Source organism: Rhamphochromis longiceps, linkage group LG7, assembly GCF_057381845.1.
Source record: "Rhamphochromis longiceps isolate RC_006_pf linkage group LG7, R_longiceps_female_GT1.1, whole genome shotgun sequence".
NCBI lineage: Eukaryota > Metazoa > Chordata > Actinopteri > Cichliformes > Cichlidae > Rhamphochromis > Rhamphochromis longiceps.
Window position 1 is genome coordinate 43,936,652 of NC_140563.1, and position 19,898 is coordinate 43,956,549.

The following is a 19,898-nucleotide window of genomic DNA, read 5'->3' on the forward strand; positions in this document are numbered from 1 at the left end:
TGTGCCAACACAGAGTGTAGATGCAGATAGCTTGAAGCTAGGTTTCACACCTGCTACTCAGATTTACTGAACTAGACTTCTCAGCCATGCTTTTGCTGTTTGGTAGGAACAAGTGATGTGGATTACAGTGTGGTACAGACCATCTAGGAAGTTTGTGTTTTAGCTTCAGTGAGTGAATTCTTGTATTTTGTTATTGCTGTGTTGTTTCAGATAAGCAGACATGTGTGCATTGCAACTTACTAACCATACTTGCTAGATAAGAGAACTTGGAACTGTTTTCTTCAGGTACCTTCTGACTATAAAAGTCCAAAGCGTTACTGTTGAGACCAGGTGCCATCACGGCAGCTCCATCCATCTTTAGTTTCTAGTTCCTGTCTGAATACTGCAATTCGTTTAACTCACTTCTTGTTTTTGTTATAATTGAGATGATTGAGCCACGATCGAGTTGGCAGTTCGTCTTGTAATCGGAAGGTTGCCGGTTTGAGCCCCGGCTCAGACAGTCTCGGTCGTTGTGTCCTTGGGCAAGACACTTCACCTACCTCCCTCGCTTCTGTCAGTCTGCCCCAGGGCAGCTGTGGCTACAACTGTAGCTGCCTCCACCAGTGTGTGAATGTGAGAGTGAATGAATAGTGGAATTGTAAAGCGCTTTGAGGGCCCCGAAAAGTGCTATATAAATGCAATCTATTATTATTATTATTATTATTATTATTATTATTATTATTATTATTATTATTATTATTATTATTATTATTATATTTCATATGTATGGTAAAGTTTTATTTGCGATTGTTTTTCCTAAACATGACCAGTTAACTGACCTGCAATTATTTTTTGACATTTGGAGGTGAAAAATGATCAAAGAAAAAAAATGTTATCTTTATTGATTAACAAACTTAACTCTAACCTGCATCGACTATATGCACAGACACACATATGCACACTTTGCTGCCAGCTTGATCATACTGTGTTTATCCACATAAGGAAGTCTGCTGCTTCGTGTCACCGCTGCTAGCTGTGAAGCGTTAAAAAAGAAGCCCAGTTCATCAGGTTCATGTGCTGGCTCCAGTCCTTGTAATCACACTGTAATTTCCATGTTGACTGAAAGTGTTTCATAAGGACAAATTATGCATCTACATGGCATTCAGTTAATGACAAGTCTCAAGTGGTGGTTGCGAAGGAAGAAATCTAAAATGATAAATGTCACACATACAAAAAAAAGCTACTGCTAGGAGTTTGAGTGTACACCTAACAGATTTTTTTTTTTTGTTCTCACCACTTTTCTCCACATGCAGGTATGTTGAACAGCGCTCCTCTGATGCTCCCCGGTCGTCACGCCCTGAATGCCACTCTTATGGCAGCAAGTGTCGGTGGGATGATTCCCTACATGCTGGATCCAAGTTACACCACAGGCATCACCTGTCTCGGATCAGTGTCTGCTCTCTCTGCTGTCATGGTATGCTGTGTTTATGTATGAAGTCTGTTTTTTCGCTCTTAAAAATCACAGATTGAGAAGTTATTTCATACCGACAGACTGGACATGATGGTAAAAATTTTCACGAGTGGTGAAAGGGCATAAAGAAGTCAAGAGAAATGATGCCAGAGAGGTGTAGAAAAGAGACAAAACGAAGGGATTTGCTCATAAATGTCAGGAGGCTTTTTGCACAGGAAACAGTAGCTGCCCAGAAATTCAGAATGGAGCAGAGAGTTGGCAGTGGCCAAACTGCTGGGTTAATATTCTCCACTGTCGTTAAGCTTAACGTTTGAAATTCTGTAGAAATCAGAGACAGACATCTTCAATGCAGGCATTTCTCCATAGCAGTGTCAAATGTTAAGCATGTGACAGTGAACAATAACAATAAACAACAACCCCACCTACTTTTAAATCTATTTTTTACTGACAGTCTTTAGATTTACAATTAGCAATAGTTATATTCTATGAAGTTAGACTTAGGATCTATAGAGAAGCGTTTTACAGTGTAAATAATAAAGGAAAGTGATAATTGTTCTCTTTAGAGAGTCTTTAGGCCTTCAAAGTTTCATTTACTGATGCTGAGTACTTTATACATTAAGTGAAGCCAGGCAGTACATGTTAAAAACGGAAGAAATTTTATGCACAGCCGCGTGTTGGAGTTTCAGTTTTTACACGTGCCAATCCCCCTAAAAACATTAGCATGTCCCTGGAGAAGGTTGATGGATATCATTTCACAGTCTGTTTTATATTTCTGTCCTCTAATCAGTCGTTCAAATACAGTATAATGAATGGAGGACAAGAAAAATTTGATTGTGAAAAATATGTCTAAAACTAGGATGATGTTTTTATCCGTTGAAAATAAAATGTTGTTTATTTAATTATTACAAAACACTAAGTGGACAGGAGTTTCATTCTAGTATATTTAAAAGTTTGTAAGGTTTTGTTTGAATGTGAGTGTCTCAACACTAGAGTGCGACTATTGCATATATTACATTACTTAACCTTAATCCTAACATTGTAACATTCAGACATTAACCTAACAAATTATTAGTTGTATTTTGACAGTCGGATTTTATGGATTAGCACCTACCAAGGGAAGTAAAAGAAAGAAACATTAGTCTTGCTCTGTGTGCACACTGCTGAGGAAGGACAGAGATGTTTTCATTGTGTACCAATCTCTGTATAAACTGTAAAAGTCACACTGGATCCTGCTCTGCTCTGTTTCAATAAAGCACCAAGTTCATGTGCAGTATCACGGAGCAGGAATGTGCAGGGCTCGGCTCTATACACTCAGAGTGAGGACTAAGTGTAGAGTTGACACGACAGAGCCCAAGTTTTGGCACTCACACACGCTACAGGATTGTTTGGTCTGTTGTTCGGTGGCAGCTTATGATGTCATAATATGTCATGCATAATGAAAGTTTTGTGGTTAGAAATTAGATATCATTGCCCTGGAATTAAAATGACACAATGCTTTTTTTCAAGGTGTTACAGGTGTATACACACCACAAATGGGTCATTGTAGCCTGTTGGTATGTGGTTGCTGAGCAACGCATTAAAGCTACTTTCAGCTGCTACTTTGTCACCTCGGTGGGTGGGTCCATATCTGTTCTGGGTTTTTTTTTGGTTTTTTATACCAGATGCTCTTCTTAATGCAGTCCCAAAGGGATTTGTGTCTCCTCCCAGAGTCAAACCCGAGATGTTTTGTTTGTTAGGTAAATGTGTAAACCACTACATTATGGAGCTGCTGCACTGGCTTCATAATATCTGATATAGACAAGAAACGTCAGGGGCCTTTGTGCCAGTTTTAGCTACTCAACTCCTGATTGTGTTGGAGGAATTTGCAGTGATGATTTAAGAACTCCGCTGCTGCGCTGCTGTATGTTCGCAGCACAAAGTTCTAATATTGGCACATACTGGACAACATATATGCAAAAATCGCGGCCAATATCATTCGACAACGTCAGCAAACGTGTCTGTCAGTTGAGCTCATAGCTGCTCTCAATTTTGCTGCTCTAACGAATACTTAAGATGATCACAGGAGTGGGTTTAACCACACATTTCCTACTCCTTTCTTCCAGGGTGTAACACTGACAGCAGCTATTGGAGGTGCTGACATGCCGGTGGTAATCACCGTACTCAACAGTTACTCAGGCTGGGCCCTGTGTGCCGAGGGCTTCCTTCTCAACAACAACCTGCTGACCATCGTCGGAGCTCTCATCGGGTCATCTGGAGCCATTTTGTCATATATTATGTGTGTGGTGAGTGGAGCACAGACTCAGCATCTCATGTAGCAGATAGTTTAATGTGGTTTTTCCTTATCTGTCCACCAGGAGGGACTCTTAACTTTTCCATTATAGCAAGACTGTGGAGTGGCTTTTCTAAATATTCCGGTCACAAATGTGTGAAATTCATTGCCATGTTTTGTTTTAGACAACAGCGTTTAGTGTAAAGTAAATATGAAAGAAAGTATCTTAATTTCCCCCCCTCCTCTAGGCCATGAATCGCTCACTGGCTAATGTGATCTTGGGAGGCTACGGCACATCTTCCACCGGCACAGGAAAGCCCATGGAGATCACAGGGACACACACAGAAGTCAATGTGGATCAGACTGTCGAGATGATTAAAGAGGCCCAAAACATAATCATCACTCCAGGTAAGACATACACACACAACCCTATACTCACACTGAGGATTTTATGTGAGTGGAAAAATACAGTACTTTGACTTTGCCAGTCTCTTTTTTGCCATCATTAGCACAGTGTGTTCTGTTTATTTAACCTTTTGTTAACCCGTGTTACATCATTTTGCTGGGTTAATTGACAAGTCCTGGTGGAGCGCACGTGCACGAACACACACAAAAGCACATGCACACACACGTAAACCCGCTGTTAGGTTTCTGTGTGGTCGTCAGTGCTCGTAAATAGACATTCTGCAGTGCAGCTTATGTATGCAAGGTCAAAGGGGGAAATTAGATGGAATGAGGCTATGTTGGTTTTTTTGTTGACAATTCAAATACCACACTCCAAATTGGCTTCTAGTTCCTTTTTCAGGGTTAAAGAGTGGGTTCCAGTCTTTGTTCCAGCTATATGATTTTCTTTGTTTCACGTGTTTTCAATATTTGTCTAGATATGTGCCTGGACAGTCTCGGTTGTTGTGTCCTTGGGCAAGACACTTCACCCGTTGCCTACTGGTGGTGGTCAGAGGGCCCGGTGGCGCCAGTGTCCGGCAGCCTCGCCTCTGTCAATGCTCCCCAGGGTGGCTGTGGCTACAATGTAGCTTGCCATCACCAGTGTGTGAATGTGTGTGTGAATGGGTGGATGACTGGATATGTAAAGCGCTTTGGGGTCCTTAGGGACTAGTAAAGCGCTATATAAATACAGGCCATTTACCATTTGAACCTCCCACCTGGACTATAACGATTGTCCTTGGAGCTGCTGCTCTAAACTCATTATTGTGTGGCCCACTGACATTTCGGTCCCCTCGTCTAGACTGTTGTTAACCATTCGCAGTTCCAAAGGGTTGTTTCGCTCACGTGGGTACATGTAAACACAGACCAAAGGCATCTAATCTGCAAACTGGTGATTCCAGTCACAGCGCTGAGTGCCTGTATACAAAAATGAAGTCTTCAGAGGAAACCGCTGCAATTTACAAGAATTGCAAATTAAAGTGGTCACGTGGTCAAGTGAAAAAGAGGTGATCCATGGAGAGAGTGGCATCCAATTTAGGTTAAACCATCCCACCCCCGCTTCTTTTCTGGGAATAATGGCAGATGAACAGGAACACGCCTGACAGCTAAAACCAAAACCAGCCCCCCAAAAACAGATATATTTTCTTAGCCTTTTCTCAAAAATGTTTCACAAACAAATCAACACCAAGACAGGATGAATAATAAAATACCAGACATTTCTTCAGTTGGTCTGTTATTACTTATTTCCTGCTCCATATTTTGCAAGGTTTTGAATGATTTACATTTCAGAGTAATAATCGTTTATCTTGTACTTGGACCAGCTTCTCGGGTCATTCATTGCTGTCTTGTTTAAACCAGCTTTCTTCTGATTGGCTTCCCCTCAGAAACAGAAGGTTTGAACAACAGGTGGGTGGGGCTTCTGTGCTAATGGCCAGAGAGATGTGTGCTTGAAATTATCATATGGACGATATCTCCTCTCTTTGACATCATACAGACTCAAGAGTAGAAAAAACTGGCTGAAACCAGGCATTTTGGGCAGCTTCCAGCTAGTAGGGACACATGCTGGACAATATGAGCTTTTAATAAGTAGCAATCAGGAATAATTAGGAATCAGTCTACTTGAAAAGATTCCAGCGCAAATACAATGATTAAAATCATTATCGTTCGCTTATCTGAAGTTGACTCACCTTGAAAGCAGGCGAGGTGAGTCAAGGGTATTCCAGATGTTCTTCTCCCTCTCACAGTTCTCCATCTCAAACTCTACTCAGGCCATATGATAATATAATCTCACCAGTGAATTCTGGTACTACTTTGGGATCTTCTTCAAGTTTGTTATGCCCAGAAAATCTCCAATTGGAGGCACTGTGACATCCAGATGTCTTGGCTCCTTACTCTCTCTTTAAGGCTGATTCTAACCACCCAGTGGGGGAAATGCTTTTCGGCTGCTTGTGTTCTGGTCATTACAAAGATCTCATGATCATGGGTGAGGGTTGGGACGTAGATCGGTTGTTAAATGAAAGCTTTGCCTTTTGGCTTGACTCTCTCTTCACTGTGACACTCTGTTACATCTCCGAAATTACTGCTAAAACCGTCGCCGATCTGCCGGTCCAACTCCATGTGCTCCATGTTCCTATCACTTGTGAATAAGATCCCAGTCCTGGGAACTGAAATCCATTAAAACAAATTATAAAACAATCTGTTGAATAATTGGCCGTTTTAAACAACATCAATCAGCTATCCAGACTTTGTTGCAAAGTCTGGATGTCAGCAAGCTTCTAAAATTCCACTTAGTGTTAAACATTCAAACATTCTTAATCTTAGATTTGTTTTCAACTCTGTAGTTTTATAGTTTTAAGGCCTTTTCACTGCACATGTGCCATTTGTCACCTGTGATGACAGGTAAATGTAAAACTTATACAGCCAGACTGTTTCCACTGGAGACAACGCTTCATATGTCGCTGTACAGAACCCAGTACATTAAAATGTGCAGAACAATCGGAAATTTAATTGCTAAAACATGACAATAGCCAGAGTATAGAAGTAATATTTTTTTATGGCTATGCCTGCATAACTCACATCAGCCAAATGCATGGTTTGTTGAGCTGTGTGAGGCAGCAGTAGTTTGGTGTTGTTTCTCTGCAACAGCTTTCAGTCAGTGCCCTTGTTTTCATTTCACCAATTCCCTCTAAATTGAAGCTGTCACAGTCAGTTTGCCTGACATCTGTGGAAATAATTAAGACACTGCCCCGATAAACACGGTGCATTCTTGGCATTCATCCGGCTCGTGTCTTCATGGCCTGGGTCCACTTGTTGTTCTAATACGAGAAGCTCCACTGAGAATTTTGGAAGCGCAGAGGGATACAGTAATTTTGACAGAGGGAGGCAGAGAAGTGAAAAGCGCTACATTTTTCATTTTTGAGCTGGGTGGCAGTGGGTCAACCAATTTTCTGGAGATTTTTTGGGGGGTGGGGTCTCTGTTTGTCTCCAGTAGAACTGTCATTTTGATTGGTGTGCTGTAACATGAAAGTTTTTGACTGGTTGTTGTGACAAGGTTAGTAAACATCACCGGACCGTTTGACATGTGTTTGTGTGTGTGAGCAACAGCGTGAGTTTAAAAAAAGAAAAAGAAAAGAAAAAATCAAGTAGCATACTCCAGAATTATTATCAAACATGAGATAAATCCAAGGCTGGGAGGCAGAAGTACTCTGTGTATTGAGTTTTATGCTACATTGACATTAAATGTCAACATGAATTTATGTAAGAAATCTTAAAATGACAAAAGCAGGATATTACAAGGAAATAAAGTGGGTTAAAAAATACTCTGTTTTTACTCTTTGGTCATTCAGTTCATTTTCAAAATATTTATATTATTGGTGAGTCATTAAAGCAGCGTAATTAGACTGCAGAAATTAGATTTGAAGATTAGAAGATTGTTTCAGTCACAGAGACTGAGTGAGATGAAAGGGATTTTACAAATAAACATTCAGGCGCTGTGTTGGCTGCCTCACTCTAGCTACGCTCCTTTCCTGCATGTGCTTTCTGTAAGCTATATAGCTGTAACCACAAATATGTTTTGGCTAAATGTAAAGGGTTTGTTTGTGCTGGGTATATATAATCATCTAATTTTTGTTGTCTGTTACTGCTTTGAAATCTATTTCAGGTTACGGTCTCTGTGCTGCAAAGGCCCAGTACCCCATTGCGGACTTGGTGAAGATGCTCAAAGAGGCGGGCAAGAGTGTCAGGTAAAGGAATGATAAAGTTGACTTTTTTAAAAGTAGATTTAATTTGTCAAAATAAACTGCTGCCAAACGACAACAAAATATACCATCAATTTTGTTTATGAACAGGATTTTTATGGGTTGTAAATCTTGAGCATCTCTAGGTCATTTTCAACATGGCTGCTACTTTTAGATCTACTTTTCACTTGTGCCTCAGTGAGAGGCACCGAACCTCCTTTAGTGCATCAAAATCAAAATGTCCCATCCTTCTAAGTGATTTCCATTTTTGGAAGTTCCATTGAGGCAAATCAAATGAGCGAAAATTATATTTGTAGCAAAACCCTCCTTTGTTTTGAGTGCACTCTGTGCCACCACATGATGACACACACCACAGTCCAGTTTCTTCAGACACCACCTGGTCTAACTCCTCACCTGATGTGCTGCCTTTGGCATTGGAAACGAAGAACTTTTTAACCGAAAGCTGCTGGAGGCTCAGTCCCAGTGATGATCCTCTACGGGAAATTTGGGTCCGTTTCGAGCTAAAGCCGATGTTCGCTGTGCACAAGTTTAAGGTCTGTGGTGATATCACATAACGGGCAGTGCGTGCGTGTGTGGTGGTGAGTGTAAGTGGTCAGATTTGGACTTCAAATGAGCCATCTAAAAATGGTAGCTGCACTGGAAGCTGTTTGGGTATATCGATACATAATGTAAAAGTTATACTACGAAGGACATGACCAACAAGCGGAGACTGACAAGGGCAACAAGACGTAGTGGGCATGTGTGTGTGGTAAAAAAGGAAATGCGAAAGAGAGGATGCGAAGGACAAGGTACAGTGGAAGCATGTGTAATTGTCCTGCCTCTGTCGTTTGATCGTGGCTCTTGCAGCTGCTATTGCTTAGAGCATTTGTACTTGATTAGAGGAAAGTGGGTGGTCAGAGAAAAACAGAAAAAACCTCCTTCACTCTGATCTCTTTCTTTCATTTTTTTAAACTTTGTTCTGTATTATTAAAACTCTTTTTTTTGTCACTTATTTTCTTACTCTTTGTACCTGCTTTTGTCACCTCTTCCGCTTGTCTTTTTCATCCAGCCTCCTCCTTTTTACAGGGTACTAGCAATATAACACTTGGCCACAACTTCTGCTCATCCAGACCAAAACTACTGTGTTCCCCACTGTCGTCCTGTGCATGCAGACCGTATCGAAATACACAAAAGGCATAAACTGACTTGCTAATTCACCCCAGAATCAGCGGGCCATCTGCTGTCTGTATCCGCCGAAGCTCATCAAACAAAAATAAAAGATCAAACCTCCAAATAGTGGCCAAAGTGATTGGAAGGTTTCAGAAAAGGAGAACCAGCCACCAGTATTCAGTGGCTGGTGCTAATTTCCTACCATGATTACATTACATGGCTAATTGAGTTTGAGAGCTGTGTATGCCCAGAAACACACTCAACAAATAACACTGGTGGGGGAGTGCAGTAGGTGTGTTTGTGTGGAACCAGACTGTAATCACACTCATCAACTCCATTTGTCCAATTCTCTTTGATTTAAGGAAGTTGATGGCAGTCAAGAAGAACTACGAACTAAGTTTGTAGTAGGTGGGACTGATTTGAAGTATTCATTTTAATGCATTTTTTTTCACCCTCAGGTTTGGTATTCACCCGGTTGCTGGCCGCATGCCTGGTCAGCTAAATGTGCTGTTGGCTGAAGCTGGTGTCCCGTATGACATTGTCCTGGAAATGGAGGAGATCAATGAGGATTTCCCTGGTGAGAACTAGTTATTTCTGTCATTTAAAATCTGTACATTGTCATTAATTCATCCATAAATGCTGCTGCCTTTTTACAGAGTTTACAATCAGACCCATTTATATTTACGAATGTAGGGTTAAAAGGATAGTTTGACTTCTATTGGAAAACCTTCAAAGGCCTTACATAGGTGAGAACAGAATTATTGGCCCTCTCATGAAAACCAAAAGTATTGCCCACGTGCTGTTACAACAGAGCAAGGAATTTTTAACACAGCTTTCTAAGCATCCCAGTTTTATTTTGGATGCTTACATTAGTTTTAGTTTGCACACAGAAACAAAGTTATTTCATAAAAACTACCAGGGCTAAAAGTACAGTGGGGCAAAAAAGTATTTAGTCAGCCACCGATTGTGCAAGTTCCCCCACTTAAAATGATGACAGAGGTCAGTAATTTGCACCAGAGGTACACTTCAACTGTGAGAGACAGAATGTGAAAAAAAAATCCATGAATCCACATGGTAGGATTTGTAAAGAATTTATTCGTGAATCAGGGTGGAAAATAAGTATTTGGTCACCTCAAACAAGGAAAATCTCTGGCTCTCACAGACCTGTAACGTCTTCTGTAAGAAGCTTTTCTGTCTCCCACTCGTTACCTGTATGAATGGCACCTGTTTGAACCCATCATCTGTATAAAAGACACCTGTCCACAGCCTCAAACAGTCAGACTCCAAACTCCGCCATGGCCAAGACCAAAGAGCTTTCGAAGGACACCAGGAAAAGTATTGTAGACCTGCACCAGACTGGGAAGAGTGAATCTACAATAGGCAAGCAGCTTGGTGTGAAAAAATCAACTGTGGGAGCAATCATCAGAAAATGGAAGACATACAAGACCACTGATAATCTCCCTCGATCTGGGGCTCCACGCAAGATCTCATCCCGTGGGGTCAAAATGATCATGAGAACGGTGAGCAAAGATCCCAGAACCACACGGGGGGACCTGGTGAATGACCTGCAGAGAGCTGGGACCAAAGTAACAAAGGTCACCATCAGTAACACACTACAACGGCAGGGAATCAAATCCCGCAGTGCCAGACGTGTTCCGCTGCTGAAGCCAGTGCATGTCCAAGCCCGTCTGAAGTTTGCCAGAGAGCACATGGATGATACAGCAGAGGATTGGGAGAATGTCATGTGGTCAGATGAAACCAAAGTAGAACTTTTTGGTATAAACTCAACTCGTCGTGTTTGGAGGAAGAAGAATACTGAGTTGCATCCCAAGAACACCATACCTACTGTGAAGCATGGGGGTGGAAACATCATGCTATGGGGCTGTTTTTCTGCCAAGGGGACAGGACGACTGATCCGTGTTAAGGACAGAATGAATGGGGCCATGTATCGTGAGATTTTGAGCCAACACCTCCTTCCATCAGTGAGAACTTTGAAGATGAAACGAGGCTGGGTCTTCCAACATGACAATGATCCAAAACACACCGCCCGGGCAACAAAGGAGTGGCTCCGTAAGAAGCATTTGAAAGTCCTGGAGTGGCCTAGCCAGTCTCCAGACCTCAACCCCATAGAAAATCTGTGGCGGGAGTTGAAAGTCCGTGTTGCTCGGCGACAGCCCCAAAACATCACTGCTCTCGAGAAGATCTGCATGGAGGAATGGGCCAAAATACCAGCTACTGTGTGTGCAAACCTGGTAAAGACCTATAGTAAACGTTTGACCTCTGTTATTGCCAACAAAGGTTATGTTACAAAGTATTGAGTTGTATTTTTGTTATTGACCAAATACTTATTTTCCACCCTGATTTACGAATAAATTCTTTACAAATCCTACCATGTGAATTCATGGATTTTTTTTTTCACATTCTGTCTCTCACAGTTGAAGTGTACCTCTGGTGCAAATTACTGACCTCTGTCATCATTTTAAGTGGGGGAACTTGCACAATCGGTGGCTGACTAAATACTTTTTTGCCCCACTGTATTATTAGCTGTTGGTCAGCTGTGTGTCCTTTTTGGCTGGTAACAGCCTGCAATCGCTTGTTTTCATTTTTAACAAGTCTCACAAATGTCTTCTGAGCAATTCCAGCCCATTTTTATTTAGTGACTCTCTCAAACGCCTTTAAACGTGATGATCTTCAGGAATGGGTCTTGACCTCCAGTTTATCCCACAGATTCCTTCCACACTGATGAGATTCACAGTTCCAGGCACATTAAAGCATCCCCAGAGCATAATAGTCCCATGTTTCAGTATTAAATGAACAAACAAAAATGAGTGGGTAAAGTGTTTGGTATTTTACCTAAAAATAAATAAATTGATGTGAAATAATGGAGATGTGTTCGTACATCCTATCAGAAACTGACCTGGTCCTGGTGATTGGCGCCAATGACACAGTTAACTCAGCGGCCCAAGAAGACCCCAACTCCATCATCGCTGGTATGCCCGTGCTGGAAGTCTGGAAGGCGAAGCAGGTGAGAAATCTGGCGCATGCATGAGTGATAATAAGATTTATCCTGAAGCACAAAAACACGAAGAGGAACAAATGGAAGCGTTAACAGTTCGACTGTCTGCACCTGCAGACCTGCTTCATTTAAAGACGCACACAAACCTAAAGAAGACAAAAACACACATGTATAGACATATAAACCCAGGCTCTTACAGACTGTTGCAGTTCCAGGTGCAGTCCCATCCTGATCTCATTACTGAGACTGTGTCCGTGTGGAATATCAACATTTGGAGCATCCCACTGGCACTGATCAGAGATCTGTGATTTATACAGTGCTCCCACTAGTTTCCACACAGGAAATAAAACAGGACATTCTACCTAACCGCACATGCAGCGACACACATACAGATTTTAAATCACTATTTTTTAAGTGCTCAATTACACTTTCATCACACACCACTTTTATAATTTAAATAATCTTTGGCTTTGACTCAGAGACTCATTCTTACTAGGAATTGCCTACTAAGAAACTAAAGGTAAAAGTTGGAGTGTTTTTAGCGTTTTGCAACGAACATTTCGTTTAATGGACCATTTTGAAATTTCATTGTCTAGACAACTACTTCAGCTTAGTCCTCCAATTTTTTTCTTTGTCATAAAATTCATAGTGGTCGGAAAATAAGAGAGAACACCATCACCACTTTTAAATATCAGTATCAACAGAAATTTCAGTTTCCTTAGATTATTTTGGATTTGACACCTGAGAAATATGAGAGTGAAGTTGAATGAAAATGTGTTTTGTTTGTTGTTTTGTTTCCATAAGCTTGAATATCTGTCAAACCATTCTCCTAATTTGGACTGTTTTAAACGATATTATGTTCCTTGTATATGAGAGGCTGTAAATAAAATATCATCCCCCTGCCTGCAAAAGTTTGCTTTCTGCAGACGTCCAAATCTGCTGTCAGAGATTGGGGATTCAAATATTTCAGAGATTCAAGCATCCATAATTCTGTGTTAATTGGAGCTACAATCCTTTGAGTCCAGAGCCATAGTGCCGTAGATTTACCCTGAAAAAGATTGCATCACACAGAAAGCAACTTTAATCTCTAATGGTTAGATGAGAAGTTTTTTGATCCTCCTTCCCTAGTTGCCAGATTTGATTCACTGTGACGTTCCAAGAAATTCAAGTTGAACCTTTACCATTTTGATCCATGCACGTGGCATGGTGCAGATTTATGCGCTATAAGTCGTGCGGCAGTGCCTCAACCATTGTTAATGGAGGGATTGAATGGAGAAGATGAGGAAAACACTTTTTGCAGATGGTCCTTATAAACTTTTTCTTCTGTTTTGTCATCTGTTTGTTGTCCAATCAGAAGCTTACCAGCCTGTGTGAATTTGTCTCCTTCCATAGGTGATTGTGATGAAACGCTCCCTGGGTGTGGGTTACGCAGCTGTTGACAACCCCATCTTCTACAAACCCAACACTGCAATGTTGTTAGGCGATGCTAAGAAGACTTGCGATGCCCTACAAGCCAAGGTCCGCGAGTCCCAGTAATGTGCCCCCTGCCTCAACCAGGCACCTCCGCTGAGAGCACACACATGGAGAGAGAAAGGACGACAACAATAAGGCTTAGTTTTTCCAAAAGTATTCCAGCATTCAGTTCATCTTTGTCCAATTTGTAACGCAGCCAAGTGAACAAAGATGATTAATAGGGTAAAAGCTTTTCTGCAAACCCTTTCTGTGATCTATAAATAAAAGCAAATTTTCTTTTGCAATCAGAGCTGAATAATGCAGATATTGTAGATTTATCATTTCCTAATGAGGTAATGCACAACTCTTTTATTTCTAGATCTTAAAGAAAGGGTTTGTCAACTTTCTGCATGTCTTCTGTTTAATAAGGGGAGCAGCTGACAGCGAGGCATCTTCATTACAGAGACGTATATTAATGTAAAACAGCCACAAATGTAGATAAGATGTTAGAGATGATGCATTTCACTGTTAAGGTGTTTTAGAAAATAGCCAATAGCTAAAAGAAATATTAGACTTGGATTGGAATTTAAAAAATATGATGGTGAATCACAAGAGGAGGTATGACAGACTTAAGCGCTAACATTTTACCACCCTGTAAAGATTCCTCGCCCCTTTTTCCCCCCAATTTGGTTTTGTTTTAGTCATGTGTTCCCTTTGATAGATCTGCTCTTTTTCTCCCCTGTACAAGTAAAAGGGAAAAAGGCAGAATAGTGCAACATTTCAGTTCCAGTTTTATACTGTATTGGGAGATTTTTTTTGTATTTGGTCTAATAATTATTTTAGAAAATGTCTGTATTTAGTGCTGTTTTGCTTTTTCTCTTTTCACTTGAGTGTATCTCGTGACCTTCCATCAAGAAAACAGCTGAGAAAAAATCCATTCAGACTTCTTCTGTCAGATGAGCAATGCAATAAACCAAAAGGATCTGAACGTTATGTGTGCCACCACAGCTGTGCAGAACGCTAGTGAAGCCCGTCTCACTCTTACAAACACTCTGATAGCCGACTGGATTTTTATGATGTGTTTGAGCCAGATGTGTTTCTTCTTTCTGTGTGGTTCAGATATTACAGTACACTAAATGCTATCCTGCTGGCCTTAATGGTAAAGAAGGTTTAGTTTTTCTCCTTTTAAGTGAATGTGGCTCATCCACTCCAATGCGTGCCCTCATTATTGCTCTGCGGTGAAATGAAGGTTTGTAAAGTAGGGCCATATGTCAGTCGGCCTTGTTGCGTCGAGTCTAAGCAACTAAGCAGTTATTTAATTAAAATTGTTGCCACGATCCAGCAGATATGAGGTGTCCGTTATCATGAAGTACTTCTAAAATCTTTATTTCTTCCTTTCTTTTATTAAAGTCCAAAACACAAAAAAAGTGCCAAATGGCCCCTCGAATTCGGAAAGATTTGCGTTATGAAAAAACACTTGAGTAGATCACAGACCGAAAAAAGATGGCAGCTTCCACTTTCTACCTATTGTGTCACAACTGAGTCACGTTTGAATGTGCTCCATTTATTTTCTGCTGCGGTTGCACTGCTGCAGCAGATCAATTGGCAAGAATGTATATTGTGGCGTAATTTGAACTAATATGTGAGCAGTCTTCATCACTTTGTAATCTACAAGTACTGTATGCATTAGTTGTTATAGTATCATCCTGGGACCTGATATGTTGACAACTGTCCTACCTCTCCATGAAATGGCCAATACCTTTCCACAGGACCTTCACCTGACCAGTCACCTATTACATAATCAAGCACAGGATCAGGACAGACAAATTCCAACCAAACACAGGACCAATAGCCTTCTGTTTTGTGTTTATGTTGCATTTTTTTTAACCACCTGACCTCAGTTTGCTGCCAGCATGTTTGCTTCATTGTGCAAGTGTAGAGCTGCACATGTCACTAGTGCTCATGAGGGCCTATCGTTCTCACGTCTTAGCTTCCACAAGGAAATGCATTCTTTGTCTGATATCGAGCAAATTAAAAGTGATGGAAAATCTTGATAATTCTGCTAGTATCCCTCCCCCCTTATGCCTGTTGTGTTTCTTCTTCTTTTTAAGGAAAGTATTTTTGTAAAGAGGCAGGGCAACAATGAGCTTTTAAAGTTGTACAACGTTTCAGTGCACCATGTTATGGAGACGAACTGATGAAATGTACTGTGAACTTGTTTTTTCCCCTCTTTTGTTTGTCATGGAACATTTTCATCCCTAATAAATCTGTATTTACACAAGTTTCCTGAAAGCGTAATTTCTTCCCTGACGTACACTTAAAGGTGAAAGGTGCAGTTGAATTCCCTTAAAGTAAACATGCTGATCTGCAAGGATTTCCCTGAGGTCCGCCACAGCTGTGAGGCTAATGGTACCAGCCCAATCTTCTATGGCAGAGTTGAAAACTAAAATACTTGCAGCAATTAACTAAATGAAGGATCACAAGCTGGAGGAAGGAGTTTTATCCACACACAGCCATTGTTTTAGATTTAGTTTTAGATTCTGTTACTCCAGCTCACCATGCTGTTATCACTTTTACACTTACAGCACATGTTCATGAGATTACATCGCCTTTGATATTCCATTTGTGAACAAAACAAGGAAACGCTGCATTTTGAAGCTCAGAGTGTAATTAGAGTAAACAAATATGTCATCTTGGAAAAGTTCAAACTTCTGTTGGGTGACATATTAATCAATGCATGCTCTTGTTTTTTGTTTTTTAATCTGTTTTCTCTTGACTAGATAAAAGTCCTGTGCAGAACTAAGTACATGTGATGATTCGGTAGCTGTTAGAACCACCTTTAGAATAAAAATTGAAGTAATCAACAATGTGAGAGATTTTTATCACTCTTGCATTAACATTAAATAATGTGCAACTCTCTTAAGGCCCCATCAGAGCATTTCAACCTTCACTGGGTTTTTGTAACACCTTGTTTTTTTGTTTTTCAGCCTTTCTGTTGTAGATTTGCTGCTGTGCTTGGAATCTGTAGTGTGACCCTGTGTGACCAAGATTTGGTTGTTGGACAGATGGCCTCACATCTGACTCTAGAATCCTGTGGCAGGACTGCGTGAACAAATTGCAAATTGCCCAATTGATAGCAAAGTGTCAGGGTCCCCAAATCGTCACCCCTGTGCTTCACAGATTGTATGAGATGTTTGTGCTGATATGCTTCGTTTTTCACCAAATGTATTCAGTTCGGTCTCATCCGTCCAAATTTGTTTGGACATTTACTTAGAAGTCTTATCCTGTTCGGATGTCTTCTCCTGGGAAGATCAGCAGCTGTCTTGAATGTTTGTGGATAATATTTCTCATCGTAGACTGATGGCTGTCAAATTGTTTGGGATTGGCCTTATAAACCTTCCCAGATTGATGGGCAGCAGCATTTTCTTCTCTAAGGTTTCCTTTGTATTTATTCATTTATTTATAAAGTATTGCTGAAAAACATGACTAACATTTTTGTGTTATAGATAATAAAAACAGCATGAAAAATTTAGCAGCATTTTTGCTTTGATTTTTAAAGCATGAAAGGAAACTATAAAGACAAATACATGCTTAAGGCAGCGCACTGATCGCTTCAGATGATAAGATGGTAGAGTTCACGATAAGATATGATACATTTCGTGATGATACTAAAAGGAAGACAGCCATAAAAATAAGACACTGAAATACAGCTGGGAAGTGACGTAACTCCGGCCACAAACATGATTCAAATTGTTGTTTTCCTTTAAAAATTAAGGTATAAACAAAGAATAGTCCTGGTTCTCTGAATGGCAGCGGGTAGAAGATGAGCACAATGGGTAGGAAAGCCACTTTAACTCTAACTTCAAGGTGTCCCTCTTTTGCAGAATGGGATTGCATGAGTCTGTGATGAGGGTTTTTACAATGACTGAAATGTAAATATCAGGCTGTGTGATATTTTCACCTACAAGCGGCACTTGATTGCTATTCATCAGCAAAGAGTAAACTAGAGGCACTTAGAAGGGGAGTGGTACCCACATAGATTGAGTTGATTAAACTGTAGATAGATGGACATGGGGATTGCATGTGTGCATGATGAGGGTGGTTTCATCCTGTAACAAGTGCCACTCAGACAGGCTGTTATCTGGTTGCATGCTTGAGGAGATCTAAGGAGAGCTGTCACTCCCAGAGCACAGGCTAACTGCTGTGATAATTATAAAAGAACAGGTTTGGAAATCACTGTCAGGGAATTCCTGCATGTTTATGTTTGTTTGTTTGTTTTCTTCTTGAATGCAAATAGAAAGTATTTTTCATATGTCTGCAACACGCATCAGAAGGACTTCAGGTCATTGTAAAGGTGTGCGTGTGTGAGAGTGTGTGAGAGAGGGAAGATCACTGCAGAGGTGACAGTCTCATCAGCTGAAGTAGGGACACGCTGCCAGTATTTACTCAGAGCGCAGCATGTTCCAGACACAATAAACCTCCATCCTTCCTCCCAGCAGGGATAGTCTGCCCTCCTTGGAAAAAAACACTCACACACACAGACAATTTGCTTAATTTGTTTTTCTTGGCCTTGCATGCGATTTGATGTGGAAGGTATTTAATTATTTATGACAGGAGTGTGTTTTGATGAGAGAATACTTTTTAATCTTTTATCTGAGAGAAATCGCAGATAAGTAGAAGTATCACAATGTGAATCTCAAAAACATTTAAAATATGGCATGCAGCTGAGATGAAAATAAAATTAGATAAAAGCAGTCATCATAAAGCTTGTCCCTCAACACTCATTGTTTTATCTTGTTTTTTTTAGTCCAACGCTCATTCATTACATATGTATTCATACGAGCGCATGTTTCCACCTTATCTAACACTCTGATGGATACATCAGGGGCAACTCAGGGTTGCCCAAGGATACTTCAACATGCAGACTGGAGATTACTTCCTGAGCCACAGCCCCCTCTGCCCCCAATTTTATGAATAAAATTATAGCTTTGTACTTTTGTTTGTATTTCAGTTTAATGTTTATTAGTTTCAGTTTAAGCCTTTTTCATTGCTATAATATGAAGAATATTTATCAGAGGCATGATTTCAGATGGATACCACAATCACATAGCACTTTTGAAAGCGGCTGACTCACAGTCAAACATCCTGAGTCTCAAGAAAACAAGATGCTCCATGAGCCAAATGTAGTGTAAGTACTGAATTGTCTGTATATAATTATGAATGCATATAGATTAGACTGATTGTGTATACATGCTTGTAAATAAGTATATCCATGCGTGTGTAGAAGTGCTTATTCGTGAGCAGCAATGTTCAAATACTGTTTTATTTCTGTTTTTCTTTTTAGTTTTTACTTTATTTCTTAACTGTGTGAGTTATTATGAAAAAAGTCTCTTGAGGCAGGTTGTTTGACCCAAGTGACAAAAACTACGACTAACAACATCTCCCGTGTTTATCTTTATTTGAACTAGCTGGAAAATATGGTTTCAGTTAGTTCTCATTTTTATAAAGTCTAGTTTTTATTTCAAAAACTTCTTTAAATCATGGGGTATATCGATAGTCACATAACTTACAATCTTCTGGCATCACATTCAAAGTGAATTGATTATATCACGTGGTGAATCTGGCTGATCTTACTGCACAATGGAAACGAAAGGCAGACTGCCTCATGCCCGACAAAAGTTCTCGCAGTGAAAAGGAAGCTTATGCTGCACACAGATCTGAGTTGGCGTGTGTGTCTGTGTGTTTACTTTCCTCTGTGCAATAGACAGATATTCTCTTGAGTAAATGAGGCAATCTTGTTGAAAGGCATGTAAATGTAACTGTGTGACTGAAGGGTTATGTGGATGGGTCCTCCAGCATAAAGTTGGGCTGTGTCATGAAACCTTTCCAGAAAGTGTGTTTGACATGTCTCGCAATGTGGTAATCTACTGATGTGCAAATAAGGACAAATGTGTCACTTGTCCACACCCTAAGCTCACCACAGACAGAATTATTAAACATTTTTAACTGGAATCCCAAATCAGAGCAATATGTTCTAACTGGCTCGTTAATATTACAGCTTTGCTACAGGAGAAAAAAATGAGCTCACATACAACTACCTTTGAAAGCTTTGACACAAAGCTAATTGTGTTAAAGCTTTTATTAACACTTCAAGTGGTAGTTTCTACCAGTGTTATCCTATAGATGAATAAACTCCAACAGCACCGCAATAAATGTACCGAAAAAGAAACTCCAAAAATAGAGCAAACTAATTAAAAATGTCAATGGGAAAAATCCAACATTAAATTAAAGCTACTCATACATGTCCATGCTCAAGTCCTTTTAGATTATGTAATTTCAAATGTTTGTGTCTGTAAATGTGAT

General features: G+C 40.3%; 1 protein-coding gene across 1 annotated transcript in view; it reads left to right on the forward strand.

Annotated features, from left to right (window-relative positions):
• Positions 1 to 15,816, forward strand: part of nnt (nicotinamide nucleotide transhydrogenase) — a 38,178-nt gene extending 22,362 nt beyond the window's left edge. Inside the window, exons 16-22 of the mRNA XM_085413782.1 lie at positions 1,293 to 1,453; positions 3,553 to 3,732; positions 3,968 to 4,127; positions 7,822 to 7,903; positions 9,526 to 9,644; positions 11,977 to 12,092; positions 13,476 to 15,816. Coding sequence (XP_085269908.1) covers positions 1,293 to 1,453; positions 3,553 to 3,732; positions 3,968 to 4,127; positions 7,822 to 7,903; positions 9,526 to 9,644; positions 11,977 to 12,092; positions 13,476 to 13,619 — 962 coding nt within the window. The 3' untranslated portion in view covers positions 13,620 to 15,816. The remainder of the gene's footprint in view (positions 1 to 1,292; positions 1,454 to 3,552; positions 3,733 to 3,967; positions 4,128 to 7,821; positions 7,904 to 9,525; positions 9,645 to 11,976; positions 12,093 to 13,475) is intronic.
• The last annotated feature ends 4,082 nt before the right edge of the window (positions 15,817 to 19,898 follow it).